Source organism: Staurois parvus, unplaced genomic scaffold (genome assembly GCF_062004578.1).
Source record: "Staurois parvus isolate SC_StPar_1 unplaced genomic scaffold, SC_StPar_1.0 ptg000303l, whole genome shotgun sequence".
In the NCBI taxonomy this organism is placed as follows: domain Eukaryota; kingdom Metazoa; phylum Chordata; class Amphibia; order Anura; family Ranidae; genus Staurois; species Staurois parvus.
The window spans coordinates 4606038-4629554 of NW_028318099.1; the positions used below are offsets into that span (position 1 = coordinate 4606038).

The following is a 23517-nucleotide window of genomic DNA, read 5'->3' on the forward strand; positions in this document are numbered from 1 at the left end:
CTGAGGGACACAGAATTGTTACTCAGGGACACAGAATTGTTACTCAGGGACAGACACAGAATTGTTACTCAGGGACAGACACAGAATTGTTACTGAGGGACACAGAATTGTTACTGAGGGCCACAGAACTGTTACTTAGGGCCAGAGAAACGTTACTCAGGGACACAGAATTGTTACTCAGGGACAGACACAGAATTGTTACTCAGGGACAGACACAGAATTGTTACTGAGGGACACAGAATTGTTACTGAGGGACACAGAATTGTTACTGAGGGACACATAACTGTTACTTAGGGCCACAGAAACGTTACTCAGGCACACAGAATTGTTACTCAGGGACAGACACAGAATTGTTACTCAGGGACACAGAATCGTTTAATTAAAGAGTATGTCAGACAACATGCAGAGGAGTGGCAGAGGAAGCAATGTTTTAGGAGCGAGCAGACGTGGCAGCAAAGGAAGGGGTCAAGGCAGCACTATTCGCAGCCAGAGGCCAGTGCTCCCGGTGTCATCCAGCGGTCGTGTCTCCACCGACAACCCTGCCGTCATCGATTGGTTGGCTCGGTCGTCTTCCTCTTCCCAGGTCACCTCTGACACCTACAGCCAACGGTCAGTGGGTACGTCAGACACAACCGTTAGTTGGCATGGCCTGGGAGCAAGCCCACTGAAATCACGTGTCCTCTACCTGCCCCTGTCCTTTGGTGTTCCCTCACCAAGCGAAGTATCGCATGCTGTGGGCTCAGCCCCACTGTACAGTGAGGAAGAGCTAACAGAGGGCGGTCAGGAATGGGGGGAGACATCCGCCTCTTCAGCAGCCAGGCGAAGAAGTAGTGGCGAGGAGAGTGGCTCGGTAGCCGGTCTAGAGACTGGTCTGTCTCCTGACCCACACGCAGCCGAGGGGGCTAGTAGTGAGGCGGAGACCCTAATTGATGATGATGAGGCTGATCGCACTTGGCAGCCTCGTCGTCATCAGGCTATTGCTTCCGCATCATCAGGAGAAGAGGGTGGCAGCTTGACAGCGAGCAAAACAGTCGGTGGGTTGCCCAGGAGGCAGCAGGGTCGCAGCAGTGTCAGTGGAGGCAAACGGCCACGGAGTACAGCACCAGCTCCACTGCAGCCTACCACCACGGCCAGTAGTGGTGCTGGTGTGCACGGAGGAAGCAGCAGTCAGCCAGTGAGGAGTATCGGGGGCAAAGTTTCCTACTCGGCGGTGTGGCAATTTTTTGTCAAGCCGCCCGAGGAAGTAAACGTAGCCGTATGTCGACTATGTGGCCAGAAAGTCAAGCGTGGCCAGGGGGCCCATGTTGGGACTACAGCGTTGCGGCAGCATATGCAGCGTCGCCATTTGGTGGCCTGGGAAAACCGTGATAAAGATACGGCGGTTCTGCCCGCCCCAGCCCCCGCTCCATCACCCGCTCCGTTACTTGCTCCGTCACCCGACGTCAATCGCCCTCTATCAGCCAGTCAAGGCTCCAACACCTCTGCTGAGGGGATTTGTCGCTCGTTGCCATCTTCCGCTCGTTCAGATGCTCCTTCTCCTGCTACTCCTCTTCACGGATTCCGTCAGCAGTCTTTCTTGGAATCCGTTTCCAAGAGACAACAGTTTGCGAGCACGCACCCGACGGTGCAAAAGCTGAACGTCCTCCTGTCCAAGTTGCTGGTGCTGCAGTCCCTCCCTTTCCAAGTGGTGGACTCAGCACCTTTCCGAGAAATGATGGCTTGTGCCGCGCCGCGGTGGAGAGTGCCAAGCCGTCATTTCTTTGCCAAAAAGGCAGTGCCAGCCCTGCATTCACATGTAGAAGAGATGGTGGGCCAGTCTTTGAGCATGTCGGTCTCTGCCAAAGTGCACGGCAGCGCCGACGTGTGGAGCTGTAACTACGGTCAGGGACAGTACATGTCATTTACGGCCCACTGGGTGAACGTGGTGCCGTCACAGCCGCACCAGCAACTTGGACAGGTCACGCCGCTTTTGCCTCCACGTTTGCACGTCCTTGGTCCACAAAAGATGTCCGCCTCTACCACCTCTTCTTCCTTCGTGTCCTCAGCCGCCACCCCCGTGCCAAGTCCCATTACCCGACCGGCATATCACATGTGCAGGGCGCAACGGTGTCACGCTGTGCTGCACCTGGTATGCCTTGGCGAACGTAGTCACACAGGGGAGGAACTTCTCAGTGTAATGAACAGAGAAATCGACAGATGGCTGTCTCCGCGCAAACTGAAAATCGGAACCATGTTGACCGACAACGGAAAGAACATGGTGTCTGCTCTGCGTCAAGGAAGGTTGTGCCATGCGCCATGCATGGCTCACGTGTTCAATCTGGTTGTCAAGCGGTTCCTAAAATCCACCATCCCACTGCAAGACATCCTTAAAATGTCACGTAAACTTTGCATGCATTTCAGCCATTCCTACACCGCAAAGCACACCCTCCTTGAGCTGCAGCGGCAGAACGGAATTCCACAGCATCACCTGATCTGCGACGTTGCAACAAGGTGGAATTCAACCCTACACATGTTAGACCGCCTTTACGGACAGCGAAAGGCCATCACCGATTTCCTGATGTTACAAGCGGATAAAGGTACTCCCCTGTGTAACTTCGATGTCAGCCATTGGCAGCTCATGCGTGACACCTGCCGCTTGCTCAGGCCCTTTGAGGAGGCCACGCTATTCGTGAGTCGGCAGGACTATGGGATGAATGACGTCATTCCTCTGTTGCACGTCCTGGAACAAATGCTGTTAACAATGGCTGGTCAGGGTGCGGTAGACGTGGCGCACAGATCTCAACGCCACATGACCCCTGTGGGGGCAGGACAGGAAGAAGAGGAGGAGGTAGAGGAGGACATTGGTGCTCAGGAATTATTGAGTGAAATGGGTGGTTTTTCCACTCAGCGGACAGGAGTGGAGGAGCAGGAGCATCTGGTAGAGGAGGAGGAGGAGGAGACAGAGGACCCAGACGCACCGTGGCAGTATGCTGTGGAGATGGAGGCAGGGAGTCCCTCGCATTCCTTGGCACAAATGGCCCATAGCATGCTCGCTTGCTTGCGTACCGACAGCCGAATAATAACCATCAGACAGAGGGATGACTTTTGGCTGTCCACCTTGTTGGACCCTCGCTACCGTTCAAAAATGGTGGCCTTTTTCACACCTGCTGAGAGGGAGGCCAAAATAACGTACTATAAAAACCACCTATGTAGTCAGTTGGTCTCTGCCTTTGTGCGCCAACGTCCATCCTCAGACACTGTGGGCCCTGTGCGCTCGCGTTCCGCTGCCATGGCAGCAGGGGAGGGGTGGGGTGGTAGGAGCAGTGGTAGCTCCACCAGCAGAGGCTGCCTCAGTCTGCAGTCGATGATGAGTAGCTTTCTTCACCAGCGCAGTGAGGAAACTACTAACCAGCCGCAGCAGCAGCAGCATCAGGTGGACCTGGAGCAGGACCTCAAACAACAGGCTTGGGCCTACTTGGACAGCACCCTGCCAACCGAGGTAGACAATCCCCTTGACTACTGGGCAACGAAACTTGACCTTTGGCCCCAACTAGCTGAATTTGCCCTTGAAAGGCTGTCATGCCCGGCCAGTAGCGTGGCATCGGAGCGCGTGTTTAGTGCGGCAGGAGGTATTGTAACTCCGCGGAGGACACGACTGTCCACCCAAAGTGTGGAGAGACTCACGTTTGTGAAAATGAATCAGGCGTGGATTAGTCTGGATTTCAAACCACCAGTTCCTGACACAACTGACTAAATCCGCCATGAATCATGCCCCTGCCATGTGCCACTTTCAGGTCTCCTCACACACTGCTGGTGTGTTCAATTTTTTGACATAGGGTGCTGGCAGATTACGGGCCTCCCATAGCTGCTGCCAGGCCCCTAATCTGCCATGGGCCCCTATACCGCCTCCTCATGCTGCTGCCAAGTCCAGAGTCTCTCATGGGTCCCTGTACGGCCTCCCATTGCTGCTGTCTCCATCGCCACACTCTGCCATGTGCCACTTTCAGGTCTCCTCACACACTGCTGGTGTGTTCAATTTTTTGACATAGGGTGCTGGCAGATTACGGGCCTCCCATAGCTGCTGCCAGGCCCCTAATCTGCCATGGGCCCCTATACCGCCTCCTCATGCTGCTGCCAGGTCCACAGTGTCTCATGCCATGTGCCACTTTCAGGTCTCCTCACACTGCTGGTGTGTTCAATTTTTTGACATAGGGTGCTGGCAGATTACGGGCCTCCCATAGCTGCTGCCAGGCCCCTAATCTGCCATGGGCCCCTATACCGCCTCCTCTTGCTGCTGCCAAGTCCAGAGTCTGTCATGGGTCCCTGTACGGCCTCCCATTGCTGCTGTCTCCATCGCCACACTCTGCCATGTGCCACTTTCAGGTCTCCTCACACACTGCTGGTGTGTTCAATTTTTTGACATAGGGTGCTGGCAGATTACGGGCCTCCCATAGCTGCTGCCAGGCCCCTAATCTGCCATGGGCCCCTATACCGCCTCCTCATGCTGCTGCCAAGTCCAGAGTCTCTCATGGGTCCCTGTACGGCCTCCCATTGCTGCTGTCTCCATCGCCACACTCTGCCATGTGCCACTTTCAGGTCTCCTCACACACTGCTGGTGTGTTCAATTTTTTGACATAGGGTGCTGGCAGATTACGGGCCTCCCATAGCTGCTGCCAGGCCCCTAATCTGCCATGGGCCCCTATACCGCCTCCTCATGCTGCTGCCAAGTCCAGAGTCTCTCATGGGTCCCTGTACGGCCTCCCATTGCTGCTGTCTCCATCGCCACACTCTGCCATGTGCCACTTTCAGGTCTCCTCACACACTGCTGGTGTGTTCAATTTTTTAACATAGGGTGCTGGCAGATTACGGGCCTCCCATAGCTGCTGCCAGGCCCCTAATCTGCCATGGGCCCCTATACCGCCTCCTCATGCTGCTGCCAGGTCCACAGTGTCTCATGCCATGTGCCACTTTCAGGTCTCCTCACACTGCTGGTGTGTTCCATTTTTTGTCATAGGGTGCTGGCAGATTACGGGCCTCCTATAGCTGCTGCCAGGCCCCTAATCTGCCATGGGCCCCTATACCGCCTCCTCATGCTGCTGCCAAGTCCAGAGTCTGTCATGGGTCCCTGTACGGCCTCCCATTGCTGCTGTCTCCATCGCCACACTCTGCCATGTGCCACTTTCAGGTCTCCTCACACACTGCTGGTGTGTTCAATTTTTTGACATAGGGTGCTGGCAGATTACGGGCCTCCCATAGCTGCTGCCAGGCCCCTAATCTGCCATGGGCCCCTATACCGCCTCCTCATGCTGCTGCCAAGTCCAGAGTCTGTCATGGGTCCCTGTACGGCCTCCCTTTGCTGCTGTCTCCATCGCCACACTGTGCCATGTGCCACTTTCAGGTCTCCTCACACACTGCTGGTGTGTTCAATTTTTTGACATAGGGTGCTGTCAGATTACGGGCCTCCCATAGCTGCTGCCAGGCCCCTAATCTGCCATGGGCCCCTGTACCGCCTCCTCATGCTGCTGCCAGGTCCACAGTGTCTCATGCCATGTGCCACTTTCAGGTCTCCTCACACTGCTGGTGTGTTCAATTTTTTGACATAGGGTGCTGGCAGATTACGGGCCTCCCATAGCTGCTGCCAGGCCCCTAATCTGCCACGGGCCCCTATACCGCCTCCTCATGCTGCTGCCAAGTCCAGAGTCTGTCATGGGTCCCTGTACGGCCTCCCATTGCTGCTGTCTCCATCGCCACACTCTGCCATGTGCCACTTTCAGGTCTCCTCACACACTGCTGGTGTGTTCAATTTTTTGTCATAGGGTGCTGGCAGATTACGGGCCTCCCATTGCTGCTGCCAGGCCCGTAATCTGCCATGGGCCCCTGTACCGCCTCTTCATGCTGCTGCCAGGTCCAGAGTGTGTCATGGGTCCCTGTACGGCCTCCCATTGCTGCTGTCTCCATCGCCACACTCTGCCATGTGCCACTTTCAGATCTCCTCACACTGCTGGTGTGTTACATTTTTTGTCATAGGGTGCTGGCAGATTACGGGCCTCCCATTGCTGCTGCCAGGCCCGTAATCTGCCATGGGCCCCCGTACCGACTCCTCATGCTGTGACGTTGCAACAAGGTGGAATTCAACCCTACATATGTTAGACCGCCTTTACGAACAGCAAAAGGCCATCACAGATTTCCTGATGTTAAAAGCGGATAAAGGTACTCCCTGTGTAACTTAGATGTCAGCCATTGGCAGCTCATGCGTGACACCTGCGCTTGCTCAGGCCCTTTGAGGAGGCCACGCTATTCGTGAGTCGGCAGGACTATGGGATGAACGACGTCATTCCTCTGTTGCACGTCCTGGAACAAATGCTGTTAACAATGGCTGGTCAGGGTGCGGTAGACGTGGCGCACAGATCTCAACGCCACATGACCCCTGTGGGGGCAGGACAGGAAGAAGAGGAGGAGGTAGAGGAGGACATTGGTGCTCAGGAATTATTGAGTGAAATGGGTGGTTTTTCCACTCAGCGGACAGGAGTGGAGGAGCAGGAGCATCTGGTAGAGGAGGAGGAAGAGGAGACAGAGGACCCAGACGCACCGTGGCAGTATGCTGTGGAGATGGAGGCAGGGAGTCCCTCGCATTCCTTGGCACAAATGGCCCATAGCATGCTCGGTTGCTTGCGTAGCGACAGCCGAATAATAACCATCAGACAGAGGGATGACTTTTGGCTGTCCACCTTGTTGGACCCTCGCTACCGTTCAAAAATGGTGGCCTTTTTCACACCTGCTGAGAGGGAGGCCAAAATAACGTACTATAAAAACCACCTATGTAGTCAGCTGGTCTCTGCCTTTGTGCGCCAACGTCCATCCTCAGACACTGTGGGCCCTGTGCGCTCGGGTTCCGCTGCCATGGCAGCAGGGGAGGGGTGGGGTGGTAGGAGCAGTGGCAGCTCCACCAGCAGCAGCTGCCTCAGTCTGCAGTCGATGATGAGTAGCTTTTTTCACCAGCGCAGTGAGGAAACTACTAACCAGCCGCAGCAGCAGCAGCAGCAGCAGCAGCAGCATCAGGTGGACCTGGAGCAGGACCTCAAACAACAGGCTTAGGCCTACTTGGACAGCACCCTGCCAACCGAGGTAGACAATCCCCTTGACTACTGGGCAACGAAACTTGACCTTTGGCCCCAACTAGCTGAATTTGCCCTTGAAAGGCTGTCATGCCCGGCCAGTAGCGTGGCATAGGAGCGCGTGTTTAGTGCGGCAGGAGGTATTGCAACTCCGCGGAGGACACGACTGTCCACCCAAAGTGTGGAGAGACTCACGTTTGTGAAAATGAATCAGGCGTGGATTAGTCTGGATTTCAAACCACCAGTTCCTGACACAACTGACTAAATCCGCCATGAATCATGCCCCTGCCATGTGCCACTTTCAGGTCTACTCACACTGCTGGTGTGTTCCATTTTTTGTCATAGGGTGCTGGCAGATTACGGGCCTCCCATAGCTGCTGCCAGGCCCCTAATCTGCCATGGGCCCCTATACCGCCTCCTCATGCTGCTGCCAAGTCCAGAGTCTCTCATGGGTCCCTGTACGGCCTCCCATTGCTGCTGTCTCCATCGCCACACTCTGCCATGTGCCACTTTCAGGTCTCCTCACACTGCTGGTGTGTTCCATTTTTGTCATAGGGTGCTGGCAGATTACGGGCCTCCCATAGCTGCTGCCAGGCCCCTAATCTGCCATGGGCCCCTATACCGCCTCCTCATGCTGCTGCCAGGTCCAGAGTCTCTCATGGGTCCCTGTACGGCCTCCCATTGCTGCTGTCTCCATCGCCACACTCTGCCATGTGCCACTTTCAGGTCTCCTCACACTGCTGGTGTGTTCCATTTTTTGTCATAGGGTGCTGGCAGATTACGGGCCTCCCATAGCTGCTGCCAGGCCCCTAATTGCCATGGGCCCCCGTACCGACTCCTCATGCTGCTGCCAGGCCCGTAATCTGTCATGGGCCCCTGTACCACCTCCTCATGCTGCTGCCAAGTCCAGAGTCTGTCATGGGTCCCTGTACGGCCTCCCATTGCTGCTGTCTCCATCGCCACACTCTGCCATGTGCCACTTTCAGGTCTCCTCACACTGCTGGTGGTTTCCATTTTTGTCATAGGGTGCTGTATGGCCTCCCATTGCTGCTGCCTCCACCGCCACACTGTGGCTCCACACTCTGGTTTTGGCCCCGTGACTACCCAAATGAGTGAAGTGTGCGGTGATTCTAAGATCGACGGCACTCATCTGCATGTCATGCTGACTGTCAGTATTATTTCTCTTCCCCAGCAGACTCCAAGGGCATTTAAATTAAAGGTACAGTGTTCTGCACTAATATAAAGGCTCTCTGAAGCCTAGAAACACCCTTTTATAAGTTAAATTCGCAGCGAATATATTCGACTCGAATCGAAATTTTTCCACGAATTCGCCGAATCAGTCGAATCGAATTTTTGAATACTTCGCTCATCTCTAATAATAAACATTGAGAAGTGAAGCAGGCAGAGCAGGTGACCAAGCCAGAAAGGGTAAGAACATGGGAAAAATGTAAATGGCTTTCCAAAGGTGGCTGAGGATTTTCTTATGGTCTGGAGGACAATGGGCTTTCGCCTGGAATTTTTCTTCCATCTGTGTTTCACACAGTGCCAAGAAAATTCTAACCCTGCTTACCTTTTGCAGCTAGTCCAGAGACAACATCCGATCACCTAGAACAGTGGTGGGCAACCTTTTTTTTCAACTGAGCCAAATCTCGCCAAAACCACGATTGAAATTTATTTTGAGAGCCACATTTTTAAAACTGAAAATACATCCCCCATATAGTAATTTATCCCCCATAGTAATTCATCCCCCATAGTAATTCATCCTCCATATAGTAATTCATCCCCCATAGTAATTCATCCCCCATATAGTAATTCATCCTCCATAGTAATTCATCCCCCATATAGTAATTCATCCCCCATAGTAATTCATCCCCCATATAGTAATTCATCCCCCATAGTAATTCATCCCCCATATAGTAATTCATCCCCCATATAGTAATTCATCCCCCCATATAGTAATTCATCCCCCATATAGTAATTCATCCCCCACAGTAATTAATCCCCCATAGTAATTAATCCCCCATATAGTAATTCATCCCCCATAGTAATTCATCCCCCATATAGTAATTCATCCCCCATAGTAATTCATCCCCCATAGTAATTCATCCCCCATATAGTAATTCATCCCCCATATAGTAATTCATCCCCCCATATAGTAATTCATCCCCCATATAGTAATTCATCCCCCACAGTAATTAATCCCCCATAGTAATTAATCCCCCATATAGTAATTCATCCCCCATAGTAATTCATCCCCCATATAGTAATTCATCCCCCATAGTAATTCATCCCCCATAGTAATTCATCCCCCATATAGTAATTCATCCCCCCATATAGTAATTCATCCCCAATAGTAATTCATCCCCCATATAGTAATTCATCCCCCATAGTAATTCATCCCCCATATAGTAATTCATCCCCCATATAGTAATTCATCCCACCATATAGTAATTCATCCCCCATGGTAATTCATCCCCCATGGTAATTCATCCCCCATATAGTAATTCATCCCCCATAGTAATTAATCCCCCATAGTAATTCATCCCCCCATATAGTAATTCATCCCCCATATAGTAATTCATCCCCCACAGTAATTAATCCCCCATATAGTAATTCATCCCCCATAGTAATTCATCCCCCATATAGTAATTCATCCCCCATAGTAATTCATCCCCCATAGTAATTCATCCCCCATATAGTAATTCATCCCCCATAGTAATTCATCCCCCATATAGTAATTCATCCCCCATAGTAATTCATCCCCCATATAGTAATTCATCCCCCATATAGTAATTCATCCCACCATATAGTAATTCATCCCCCATGGTAATTCATCCCCCATGGTAATTAATCCCCCATATAGTAATTCATCCCCCATAGTAATTAATCCCCCATAGTAATTCATCCCCCATATAGTAATTAATCCCCCATAGTAATTAATCCCCCATATAGTAATTCATCCCCCATAGTAATTCATCCCCCATATAGTAATTCATCCTCCATATAGTAATTCATCCCCCATAGTAATTCATCCCCCATATAGTAATTCATCCCCCCTATAGTAATTCATTCCCCATATTGTGTCAATTCACTTACCTTTGCTCCGCGCGTTCCTCTTGCCGTGTTCCCGCGCCGTTCCGGTCTTCAGGGCGGACTGTGAGAGGAGAGGAGTTCGTCACGCTGCCCCGCCTACATCCTGATAGCCAATGTTTGCCACGCTCCGCGGTCCGGATTAAAAGTCCTGACTTTTGGGGCGGCCGCCCGAGAGGAGGGAGGGGAGCGGGTGCCCGGCACACAGAAGAGCCGCATTAGAGTGTGTAAAGAGCCGCATGTGGCTCGCGAGCCGCGGCTTGCCGACCACTGACCTAGAACATATGGAAGTCAAAATTGAATTTTTTCCTCTCTTTTACAATATGCGGGGTTTATTTCACCCTTTTCTGAACAAATGCTTATAAAACTGCTGAGAATTGCGAAGTTTCCAATTTTTCCTATAATATACTATAAAAATCAAGAGGTGGAATGTGTTGCTATGGCTATAATAGTGATTTTTTTTAGCAAAATATAAGAAAGATGCAGTTAGATTAATGTATTGTTTTTAGAAGCCAGGCTTCCTGTCAGGGATCTCCTCGATCCCCGCCGCGATGGTCCCGGCGCAGGCGCAGTGCACCGCCCTGTGAAGGGACACGGGCACTAGGTCCGGGCCGGCCGCGGCGTTCGAGTTCGCGCATGCGCAGTAGAAGCCGCGGCCGCCCGCTGGGCACCAATGGCAGCGCAGGGCGGGATATTTAAATGGCCCTGAGCTGTCATTCAGTGCCTTCTGGTCTTTCCTGCATCCTGTATCCTGCGAACCTGTAACCTGTAAGTTTTTGACCCGGATTGTACCTGACCTTGCTGCTTTCTCCTATTCTGACCCTTGCTTTGCCTGACCTCTCTCCTGAATGCCCCCTATTGGATTTGACCTGCTGTTGCTGACCTGGCGTGTGACCCGACCATTCTATGCCCGCTGCCTTGTACCTTGCCGTCCTCTCTGTTACCGACCCGACCCGTCTGACCTTGCTCATCCATCCATCCATCCATCCCTTGCAGTGGGGTCTTCTGACCTCCTCATACCAGACTCTTCCCCGTGGGAGCCCTTGGCACATACCACTACCACTGACGGACGCACCCAGTAGCCACGACCTGGTCTCGGGGGGCTCCAAGTCCATCCCCACCATCAGGGGCCCTGGTGAACAAGCACCCTGGGACTTAGACTCCGTGCGCTGGGGACGCCTATTCAGTGGAGTGCTAGTGGTACCACCAGGCGGTCCCTTACATTACCAGAAAGCCATGACTGAGTCTAGAGGAGGGCCCTCGCCGCTTGAGGAGATCTGCAGGCACCTGTCTAATTTGACACAGGCCGTATCGGCCCTGCAGGACAGATGTCAGCAGATTGAAAATCAATTCCAGATCTGCACTATATCCGTTCCTGCCCCACAGGCCGCGGTCCCCGCACCCCCGGCCGTAGCAGCCCCTGTGCCGGTTTCTGGGGCGTCCGCACCACTTCCGGCGGCCGAACCCCGAGTACCCTTACCGGAACGTTTTCACGGGGACCGCACACGCTTCAGGTCATTCCGTGAGTCCTGTCTTCTCTACTTTGAGTTACAACCCCGGACCTTCGTGACTGAATCCGTGAAGGTGGGGTTCGTCTTCTCCCTCCTGCAGGGTGAACCCCAAGACTGGGCCCACCGACTGCGGGGAAAAAATGACCCTCACCTTAGTTCGGTTGACAATTTTTTTGACGCAATGGCCATCCTATACGATGACCCACAGCGGGCAGCTTCTGCTGAAGCTACTTTGTACACGCTCCGGCAAGGCCGCCGAGCGGCGGAGGAGTACGCGTCTGAGTTTAGGCGCTGGATGGGGGACACACGCTGGAATGAGTTCGCACTCCTGCATCAGTTCCGTATAGGCCTATCAGAAGGCCTGAAAGATGAGCTTGCCCGGGTGGAGGTGCCTGAGACTTTAGAGGACTTAATTGCGCTGACCATTAAGATTGACCGTAGACTGCGGGAATGCAGGTTTGAGAGGTCCGGCCAGGGTCATGGAAATCCCTGGGGGTCATTTCAAGGTCCCAGTCAAGCACCTAGGCCAAACATCCAGAACCGGCCACCTGGAGATATCCCTGAACCCATGCAACTCGGCCTGGCACGGCCTAAACTATCTCCAGAGGAACACCAGCGCAGACGATCCCAGAACCTGTGCCTCTACTGTGGTGAAGCTGGTCATATGGTACGATCCTGCCTGCAGAAACTGAGTAAGTGCAACTCTTCTTCCTTATCCATTGGCAATGTTGGTCCATCCCAATACTTAGTGGTGCCCCTTTCCTTTCAGCTTCCAGAAAGGACCGTGGAAGTATCGGCCATAGTTGATTCGGGGGCATGCAGCTGCTTCTTGGACATTAATTTTGCTCACCAGCAGGGTATTCCTCTCCAATTGAAACAGAAGGGGTTCAATATTTATTTGGCCGACGGTTCCCGAATAAAATCGGGGGTAGTGAACCAGGAAACCCCCTCCATCGCCACTGTCATTGCCGGCCAGCACCAGGAACTCCTCCGCCTGGATGCTATAGCTTCACCCCTCTTCCCAGTCATTTTGGGGCTCCCATGGTTACGGGCCCATAACCCCCAAATTGACTGGGAGACCGGAGTAATCTCGTTCCCTTCCCCATACTGTCGGGTATACTGCCGCACTTCGGGCCCGGGGGTCCCCCATATCCTCCTGTGCTCTGAGGGGGAAGCCGAATTAAAACAAGTAATCCCTGCAGCCTACCATGAGTTTCTAGATGTGTTCAGCAAACGGGGAGCCGGTACTCTACCCCCCCACCGCCCTTATGACTGTCCCGTTGACCTGTTACCCGGTTCAGAAATTCCTTTTGGGCGAAACTTCCCCCTTTTCAGAGCTTGAATTGGGGGCCCTGAAGGAATATATCGAGGATAGCCTCCAGAAGGGGTTCATCCGCCCCTCCACTTCACCGGCAGGGGCGGGAATTTTCTTTGTTGAAAAGAAGGACAAAACCTTAAGGCCGTGTATCGATTACCGGGAATTGAACAGGGTCACGATAAAGAACCGTTACCCACTGCCGTTAGTACCGGAGTTATTCCAAAGTTTAAAAACAGCAGTGGTTTTTACAAAGCTGGATTTGAGGGGAGCGTACAACTTGGTTCGCATAAGGGAGGGGGACGAGTGGAAGACGGCCTTCCGCACCCGCTTCGGCCATTTTGAATATTTGGTCATGCCGTTCGGGTTGTGCAATGCTCCGGCCACTTTTCAACACTTTGTGAATGATATTTTTAGGGACTTTCTGGATGTCTTTGTTATCGTCTATTTAGACGACATTTTGATTTTCTCCCCTTCTTTGGGGGAACACAGAATACATGTAGCGAGGGTATTGGGGCGATTGCGGCAGCATGGGTTGTACGCCAAGGCAGAGAAATGTTGTTTCGAACAATCCAGCATTACTTTCTTGGGCCTGATTATCTCCATCGCGGGGGTCGCGATGGATCCTCAGAAAGTCGCTGCAATACTGGATTGGCCTGAACCCACGGACAGGAAAGGCATCCAACGATTTATCGGTTTTGCAAATTTTTACCAGAAGTTCATCAAGAACTTCTCGGGTCTGGTCTCCCCCATTACTCAGCTAACCAAGCTGGGAACCCAATTCAGATGGACACCAGAGGCGCAGGAAGCTTTTGAAGCCTTGAAGAAGCTGTTCACCTCGGCACCCATTTTGGGTCACCCAGACGCCGCCCTGCCCTATATCTTGGAGGTGGATGCATCGGAGAATGCGGTAGGTTCCATCCTCTCCCAGCGGAAAGGCACAAAGGAATTGCTCCATCCTGTAGCATTCTTCTCACGGAAGCTTACCCCAGCGGAGAAGAATTATGATATCGGTGATCGAGAGCTACTGGCGATCAAAACGGTGTTAGAGAAATGGAGGTACCTGCTGGAAGGTGCGGTGCACCCCATCTTAATATTTACTGACCACAAAAACCTGGAATATCTGAGAACCGCCAAGCGTCTACGCCCGCGACAGGCAAGATGGGCACTATTCTTTTCAAGATTCAACTTCCACATTAGGTACCGGCCTGGATCAAAGAACACTAAGCCAGATGCGTTATCACGTATGTACGAGGACGCCAAGGAGATCCCAGTACCCGACACCATCCTGTCCTCGGGTAACTTCTTGGCCCTTCAGTCGGACCTTCGTTCCAAGATAATGGAGGCATCCACAACCGTCTCTACCCCAGGCGGAGGGCCCCTCCAGAACAAGGGGGGACTCCTATGGAGGGAAGATCGAATTGTGGTGCCGGAGGAAGCCCGAACCCTGGTCTTGGGGCATTGCCATGACACCCGATGGCGGGGCACTTTGGCCCAGAAAAGACCCTGGAACTTCTCCGACGCTCCTTCTGGTGGCCGGACATGGCTAAAGATTGTAAGGGCTATGTAAGGTCCTGTATCACCTGCCAGAAGAACAAGCCATCAAGAAACAAAGTTTGGGGTCTGCTGCGACCCTCACCGATTCCTGAACGGCCTTGGCAAAAGATCTCGTTAGACTTTATAGTCGAGCTTCCGCCATCACTAGACCACACGGCAATCCTGGTGGTCGTGGACCGCTTGTCCAAGATGGCCCACTTCATCCCGTTGAAGAAAACCCCCTCGGCGGCCGAGACTGCGCGAGTCTTCATTCGTGAGGTAGTAAGGCTGCATGGGGTCCCCGAAGACATTGTCTCGGACCGGGGGGTCCAGTTCACGTCAAGATTTTGGAGAGCACTGTGCAAAGCCCTGGACATCAAATTGTCCCTCTCCTCTGCGTTCCACCCTCAAACTAACGGTCAAACCGAAAGGACCAATCAGACCCTGGAGCAATACTTAAGATGCTACACTTCGTTTACTCAAGATGACTGGATGCCACTTCTACCCCTAGTGGAATTCGCGTACAACAACGCCCGCCACTCAGCGACGGGACAGTCCCCGTTCTTTGCCAACTATGGTTTTCACCCAGTCTTCCTCCCGGATTTGGTCTCGGAATGCCCAGTACCAGCAACGCAAGATGTGGTAACATTTTTCTCCGCGAACAATAAGAAGCTTCAAGAGGCCATCAGTCGGGCCCAGGAAGACTACAGGAAGGCATTCAACAGGAAACGGAGGGGAGATCTGGTGTTGTGGCCTGGGGAGAAGGTTTGGCTAGCGACGTCCAATTTAAAGATGCTTTGCCCGTCGAAGAAATTGGGACCCAAATTTATAGGCCCCTTCTGCATTAAACGGATGGTTAACGAAGTGGCCTACGAACTCGTCCTTCCTGACACGCTCAAGATCCACCCAGTCTTCCATGTGTCCCTGCTGAAGCCAGTAATCCCAGATGCCTTCCCTGACCGAGAATCTAGACCCTCGGAAGCCATAACGGTCGAGGGAGAAGAAGAATTTGAGGTAGAAACAATCCTGAAGTGCCGAAGGAGGGGAGGCCAGACCCAATTCCTTATCAAATGGAAGGGCTATGGCCCTGAGGACAATTCTTGGGAGCCAGCCCATAATGTCCATTCACCCAGACTTGTCCGGAGGTTTTTTCGCGATCACCCGTGGTGGAGAGATCAGGTGGGCATCCGGAGGTTGCCCGTAGGGGGGGGGGCAATGTCAGGGATCTCCTCGATCCCCGCCGCGATGGTCCCGGTGCAGGCGCAGTGCACCGCCCTGTGCAGGGACACGGGCACTAGGTCTGGGCCGGCCGCGGCGTTCGAGTTCGCGCATGCGCAGTAGAAGCCGCGGCCGCCCGCTGGGCACCAATGGCAGCACAGGGCGGGATATTTAAATGGCCCTGAGCTGTCATTCAGTGCCTTCTGGTCTTTCCTGCATCCTGTATCCTGCGAACCTGTACCCTGTAAGTTTTTGACCCGGATTGTACCTGACCTTGCTGCTTTCTCCTATTCTGACCCTTGCTTTGCCTGACCTCTCTCCTGAATGCCCCCTATTGGATTTGACCTGCTGTTGCTGACCTGGCGTGTGACCCGACCATTCTATGCCCGCTGCCTTGTACCTTGCCGTCCTCTCTGTTACCGACCCGGCCCGTCTGACCTTGCTCATCCATCCATCCATCCCTTGCAGTGGGGTCTTCTGACCTCCTCATACCAGACTCTTCCCCGTGGGAGCCCTTGGCACATACCACTACCACTGACGGACGCACCCAGTAGCCACGACCTGGTCTCGGGGGGCTCCAAGTCCATCCCCACCATCAGGGGCCCTGGTGAACAAGCACCCTGGGACTTAGACTCCGTGCGCTGGGGACGCCTATTCAGTGGAGTGCTAGTGGTACCGCCAGGCGGTCCCTTACACTTCCCTTATTCATATACTAATGAACTCATTAGACTGGTGCATGAGCTCAGGACAGGAAGTAATGCTACAGGTAGGAGGAGGGGAAATATTTTCTTATGCAATACATTGAGATAGAGAATTCCACTTTTACTATTGGAGTCCCCAAGCGATGTAAACCTATGTGTGATTTCTTTCATGACCAAAGGAACAACCTTGACACTGTAGTGCTAAGAGATTCTTGAGAAACCAAATGGACTGTAGTGGACAGTCACCATCAGCTCTCAACCTAGACCAGTGTGCAACGTGAATGCTGCCCTCAGGAGATGACGGAATCTTGAAATAACATAAACAAAATAGAATGGCACAAGAGTCTAGTGCATTATCATCAACATTTGTTTAGGAAATAAGAACCAATAAGTGCAAACTAACAAAAGCCAATGATTAAACCAGTGTTGTACATACACCCAGGTGACAATTGTGTCTTCCAAGATATGGAACTCACATGGCCATGACATAGGTCAGACTACCAGCTGACGCATTTCAAGGGTCATACCCTCTTCTTCAGAATAAAGCCAGTGAGTTCCATCTCCTGAAAGACCATATTGTCCCCTGGGTTCATGTACAACGCTGGCTTAATCATTAGCTTTTTAATAACATTAACATTAATGTTCATGCTACTACGGTATAAACCACCCATTTTCACTTCCTACATATTTACATTTTTTTATTTTTAAGTGTTATGTTACACAAAACATTTGAAAGAAGACACACAGACGCAGTATACCAGAAAACGTTATTGTTGAATCTATACCACATGAAAACTTTCAAACATACAGAGTTCCACCTTGACCTGTCTAAGTTAGTCTAATCTTTAAATGTCAAATCCACCAAAAATTATACATCAGTTTTGGGTGGGCACTGGTAGGGATAATGATCTAGTGGGAATCTTAGGAGAGTGCCATTCCCTGAATGATAAAACGTATCTTTTGAAATTGCCAAATTAGTATACCCTACAAAATTCTTGACCATTTATATGCAAACAAATATTTACCCATTTGTACAAAAATTATCTATAAAAAAGTTGCTAATAAAAAGACATACTAAATGTCACTATATAAATTAGATATAAATCATACACTTTGAAAAGCTAATTTATACATAGAATGTGCAGTCTTTATAACAGATGAGGAATATAGACAGATTAGAGAGAGGGATGAACAAATGTTCTGTCCAAAAGATGTAAGGCATATAAGCCTGAATTGTACATTCATAATGATTTATGGCATGAATAAATTTGTATACCTACGAAGGTCATTGGTACTATGTTTATCTTCTCTATTGGACCTTGAATTTTTTCTTTGTCTGGACAAGAATTGGAATAGTTTGTGTGACCTATACAGATAAGGCAGTTGCATAGTAATTATCATTTAATTATCAACAATCATTTGATGTTGAGTTCTGGGCACGGATTGTGTTTTCCAGTGTAAATTTCAGGTCAGTGTCAAGACCATGACTCTGTCCCCTCCTCCGACCTTGTCCGTTTACTTCGTGTTTGGACGTTATGTTCACTTAAGTACAATATGTACATTTAAGTTTTTGGCATTTTGCTGGTAGAGTAGGGAGTGGCTGGCACTTTGATACAGCTGGCCATCTTGAAATTGTATTGCAATATAGTGTATGTGGCTGAGGAGTCCCCTGTTTTTGTGTAGCATTTACTAGAAGGGTGTGTAGCAATGTGAAGAGGGTTCATTTAGAATACTGGTCACAGCTGCCCCCACAATGCAATGGCAGAACTGCTAAATCCAATGTTCAGGTAATAACAAAAGCACACTTTCCAGGAATCTTTTGTATAAATGTTCCTGCAACTGTTAGTTTGTTTCCAATAATGGATGTGGGGAGAGATATATTAACATTTATTCTTGTTTTCAGTTTTTCATGTATTTGGAAATGATAAAATTTAAATTATATTCTTTTTTTGCCTAAACATCTTTCATAGTCAACTAAGCCAATATGCTCTGATTACTATAGCCATATCCAATGCACAATAAACATGACACATTAAACATGATAATAATTGTATTTTCATTTTGTTTCTCAGGTATATGGGCATTTCAAAAGGACTCTCAATTCAAGCGAGTATTTATTTTATCAATTAGTCAATGAGTCAATAACCCCGATAACACATTTAAACTGACTGATCTCTCTCTCTCTCTCTCTCTCTCTCTCTCTCTCTCTATCTATCTATATATATATATATATATATATCCTCCAGGTTAACCAGATACCAGTTTGTTGTTTTATTTTTTTAGGCAGAGGCTGAGTAGCAGCCTGGGAGTGAGGTAGTGAGTAGTGAGGTTACCTTAGGACAGACTAGGGAGGTTCTGAAGGTCAGAGCTTCTGGAGCCCTCCTAGCTCTCCAGAAACCTGAGAGCTTGATGGAGGAGGGGAGAAAGCACAGATATGCATACTTGTGAGTCCTTTGCCAATCCCCTGGAAGGAGGCTGGGTATGGTGACTGAGGCAACCCTTAAGTATTGCAGAGCCTGGGTGTAAGGGGGCAGTGTCGGGTGAAAGATGGAGTGAGAATCTGGAGTGTGGGAGGGGGTCCAGAGAAGGAGACTACCTGTGGGCAGGTGCTGGAGAAGAGGATCTCCACTGTACCACCGTCTTTAAGGGAGGACATCCTGAGCAGCAGGGAAAGAGCCATCTCAGCAAAAGGCCTGAAGACAGCCACCAACCCATCAAGCTATCAGGAGAGGATAGTGTGAGTACTCTTACACACTCTGGGCCAGATAAGGGGAGAGGGCGGTCAACTGGAAAACTAACTAGCTTCTCATCTGGGGATGCTAAGCTGATTTGGCAACTTCTAGGCCCCCTTGCCCAGGGAGCACCCTCTGGCAGCTGGGCAAAGAGGAGGATTCATCTGGGGTCTGAGGATGTACACCAGAGAGCTGGAATGCTTTTAAAGGAAAGACTATTTTGTCCACATCTGTACGTAGTTACGAAGTTGTTTGTCCTCAAGTTTGCAGTTTCCTTGGGCATCTTATACACCCCTAAACCCCATCAAAGTCTTAATAAAATCACAAAACCAAGCTCAAGGACTGTTTACTGACTCCAAGTGCAAAATGTGGAAGAAAATGCATGTTGCCTGGCTGTGCAGAGTTAGGGGGACTCTAAAGTGAGTCCATAGGGGGGTAGTGCTATCTATCGCTCTCTCTATATATATATATATTTATATATAAAATCTTTACAACAGCCTTTATCAGCCAAGTGTGTCAAGACAAACATTTATTTTTACAGGTATATACAGTATATTTAATTTTTCCCTCTAGTAACTGTGTATGAATGCATGGGTTTCAGAACCATTTCCTGAAGGGTGTAAAGCCTAAAGAATGGATCTAAGTTATTCTACAATCTTGTATCTTCCAGTTTAAGTTAGTCGATAAATGGGTATCACTTCAACTGAAAACTTTCAGCATCAAACCAATTTTAACAGAATATAGGTAAAAAAGCTACATAAACACTGTTTTGGATTCTATAGCACATTTGTTGGTTAAGCTGGCCATATATTTAGCCAGTTCAGCCTACGGGCTTAACAAAAGAAATCCAACAGATTCCACCATCCACACTAAAGAGCAGGGACGGATGAACCTTTCTTGTTGGATCCTATATTCTGAAAATTGGCCACTGCAATTGTCAGAATACACAAACAGTGTCTGCATCTACAACTGCAAGCACTGTTCAGGGGACAATTTCACACCCAGCTCCTTCAATAAAAGTCAAATGAGCAACATCTGTCAAGCTGGGTTGTGCTGACAGGAGCCTTTGAATTTTGGCTGATTTAGCAGGATTTAGACAAAGTTTGCGCTGTACATAGCAATCCTTAGTTTTGACCAACAGAACACTAGGTGTAGCCTTTCCAGTTACATTTATCAATATGTAAGGATAAACTGATATCTATAAAAAAAACAGCACCAATCAGAAAGAACTGGTATACTTCCCAGCATAAGATAATTGCAAATTAATAAAGGGAACACATATTGCATTTCCCTCAGGGAATATAATTCTGTTTGTTGTGTGGTAAAACATATGTATGACATATTACTATTTTTATCACTAATACATGTAGCTGAAAACTGCTTATCAGATCCACTGAGTCTTTTTCAGCTTTGAAGAATAGCATTGCACACGGAAGAATCTAAAGTATTATCTCAAAAATCTGATATAATATAGTAGAACTCGGACATATTATTGCAGGGAGCTCTAAAAGATTATTGCAGAATTCTGATAATAAGTTCTGATGGTAAGTTCTATGCAAATTAAAATACTTTTTTTAGGTGGACTCTGGGCTTAGATCTTTTCTGAAAGCTTAGAAAAATGTTGGCCCAAAATGGCAGACATGGCATTAGTTTTCTTTCTTCTCACCTATAAAACATTTAGATTACAAAAAAATACTTCTGCTATTTAATCCAAGGACTGACAGGAATGAACATATAATTATGGTACTGGTTAAACGTATACATTTCCTGAGAAGGTGCCTTCTGAGATAGAGGCATACGCATATCAAGTTAATAAAACACTGTATTGATTTTTAGTTGTCATCTAAATAAACTTTCACGATGTATTACAGGAAAAGCACAACAATCTCTTGCGTATATAAAAGAAAAAAGCACCAATATTCCCTGGGTGTTTGCTAGCTCCCTGTTCCACTGACATCCCCATAACCTTTGCAGCCTTCTTTATTTTTCTATGTGAAACACAGTGTTATAGCAAACCATCTGATGTATGTGCTGGTGGACTATGATGGCACCTCCATGACATCGCCTGATATATGCAGCAGGATCTGTAATCAGAATTTACCTAAAAAAGGAGCACAAGCTGGAGCAGTCCAAGCACACAGGTATAACATCTTATAGATGCCATGTGTACTGATGCCAAGTTGAAGGCATTTGTCATGCAGTATATTAAAGAGCATTAATCCTTTAACAATAAGACATTGTTCTTCAATCCTTTTAACAATAAAACATTGTTCTTTAGCCTCTCAGACACTTGCAGCAACTTTATAAGAGTAACTCTTTGAAAACGGCTCTGACTTATTTGATCCACAGTTCTTCCAAAATGGTAGTGCCACAAGGAACAAGGCAAGGCCTCCCATAAGAACACAAATGCCGCAAAAGTAAAAGGCAATATCATACGTTCCCGTCCAGTCAAAGAACCAACCTAAAAAAGAGCAACAATAATTGTAAACATTAATTTGTCATTAATTGATAACTCAGAATAAAATATAAGAATGCTATAAGTAAGAGCAACTTCACAGTATATCAATTCACAGCATTAGCCTACAGACTCTGCCTTTTTTATGTTAGTATTGTGACATTACAGGGAATATATCTTCCTTTGTTAAGTTTTTTACATTTTATGTGAATCCAATTCTCAATATGTAACGATACAGAACAGAAGTGATTGGATGTAAACAAAATGCAAGTCTGTTTACACCCAAATACCTACAGATCGAATATAAGTCCAGAAAGCTCCAGTTTTTAAAGGAGAATGGCCAAAGCTCTTCTGGCCATACTTCTCCTGTGGGTCACAGGAGTGCACCTACTACCTAAAGCCCACTGGCGGCGGATGTCACAGAGCCGGGCTAGGATCTGCAGGGATCCTGATCAGGTGATCTGCCCATAATGTCAGGCTCTACCCAGATTCCTGACCAGCAGCTGGCTCTACCTCTTAGTGAGTCACTGCCTGAGTCAGAAGCTCCTGCCTCTCCACAGCTGGGCCCTTCAGTGAGCGCTGGAGCGGCAGAGCACAGAGCGGTGACTGACAGTCACCGCTCTGTGCTCAGAGTAGATCCGAGAACTGAGCAATAATCCTTTTTTGATCACTCAAAAAGTGTAGAGCTAGGGAGGAACAGCATCAAATTGATGCTGTAGCCATCTAGGTGAGTAAGTAGGGTTTTTCTTTTTTTTTTTTAATCATGCACTTCTCTTTTAAATGCAGAAAAAAAAAAAGTATCAGACATGGGTGTCACAAAAATAACTTCTGTTCTGTTCTGATTCAGCAGGGAATCCGTTTACAGATCCCATGATGATTTCACCAGGGGTCTAAGTGATAAAAAATAAATAAAATTCAGCAGCAGAAAAATTCTGAAAAAGTGTTCTTTCAATGAACTTTCCCTGTGGTTTACTTAATACACAGAGCCCACAGCTTTCCAGTTTTCACCAGAAGCACTATGGATAAACAGAAAGTGTACCAGCAATGTGTGACACCATTATCAAACAATTATTTATAAAATGGCATAGGCCAGTACTCACAAATGCCTCTTTATGAACCTGTCTTGTCAATTAAAAAAATCTAGGAAGACACCCATTTCACCTTTGGTGCATTCAATAAATCTTTCTAACTGATCCTGTTTGCACAGCATACAGTTACCATCTACTGCATGTATTTCCACTGACCAGTTTCAAGGGCAAACCCTCTTCATCAGAACCCTGTTTATAAAGAGATGTTTGTGAGTACCAGTCCATGTCATTTAATAATGTTTTTTTTTTTTAAGGTGTCACACGATGCTAGTGTGCTTTCTATCTATCATAAATTGTAATTATATGTTAGCAAAAAATGTATTTTGACTTATAAAACTAAGGAGCTTGCTATATTTGTTTATTACAGAAACATGTTACTACCTCACTGAAAGCCTGCAAATGGTTCAAGAAAGAAAGCTTCATTGAAATATGCGGACTTTCATTTGGCAAAGCCAGTTCAGATCAGTCCCAACACAGTGTGCATTATACCCTATGCAGATCGTATTGTCTCACTTACAGTTAAAGGACACTTATACCTTAGGGGGTTAAACAACAATTGTTTTGGAAGTAGTACAACCTGTTAGGGTTTAAATGCTATCTGCCTTCCCACAGAGGAGATTTCACTTTTCTTCCTGTTCTTTTTGGCATCACTCCGCCCCCCCGATGCAGTGATCTTTATTGTGCAGCCCTGCTGGGTCCTCTGCATACTTGGCATGCACACCGCTGCTTTTCTGATTTCTATGGGAAAAGTCATACTTCACAGGATGTCTGAAGGCA

At 48.8% G+C, this 23517-nt stretch overlaps 1 protein-coding gene and 1 long non-coding RNA gene across 4 annotated transcripts in view; one reads left to right on the forward strand and one right to left on the reverse strand.

Moving 5' to 3' along the window:
• Window positions 1–17146: 17146 nt before the first annotated feature.
• SLC16A9 (solute carrier family 16 member 9) overlaps window positions 17147–23517 on the reverse strand; it is a 110046-nt gene continuing 103675 nt past the window's right edge. For all 3 annotated transcript variants that reach the window (XM_089683162.1, XM_089683163.1, XM_089683161.1), the window contains exon 7: window positions 17147–21658. In XM_089683162.1, the coding sequence (XP_089539288.1) occupies window positions 21480–21658 (179 nt within the window). In that variant the 3' untranslated portion in view covers window positions 17147–21479. The remainder of the gene's footprint in view (window positions 21659–23517) is intronic.
• Window positions 18929–23517, forward strand: part of LOC149457736 (uncharacterized) — a 77703-nt gene continuing 73114 nt past the window's right edge. The window contains exon 1 of the long non-coding RNA XR_016313567.1: window positions 18929–19202. This is a non-coding gene — a long non-coding RNA (uncharacterized LOC149457736). The remainder of the gene's footprint in view (window positions 19203–23517) is intronic.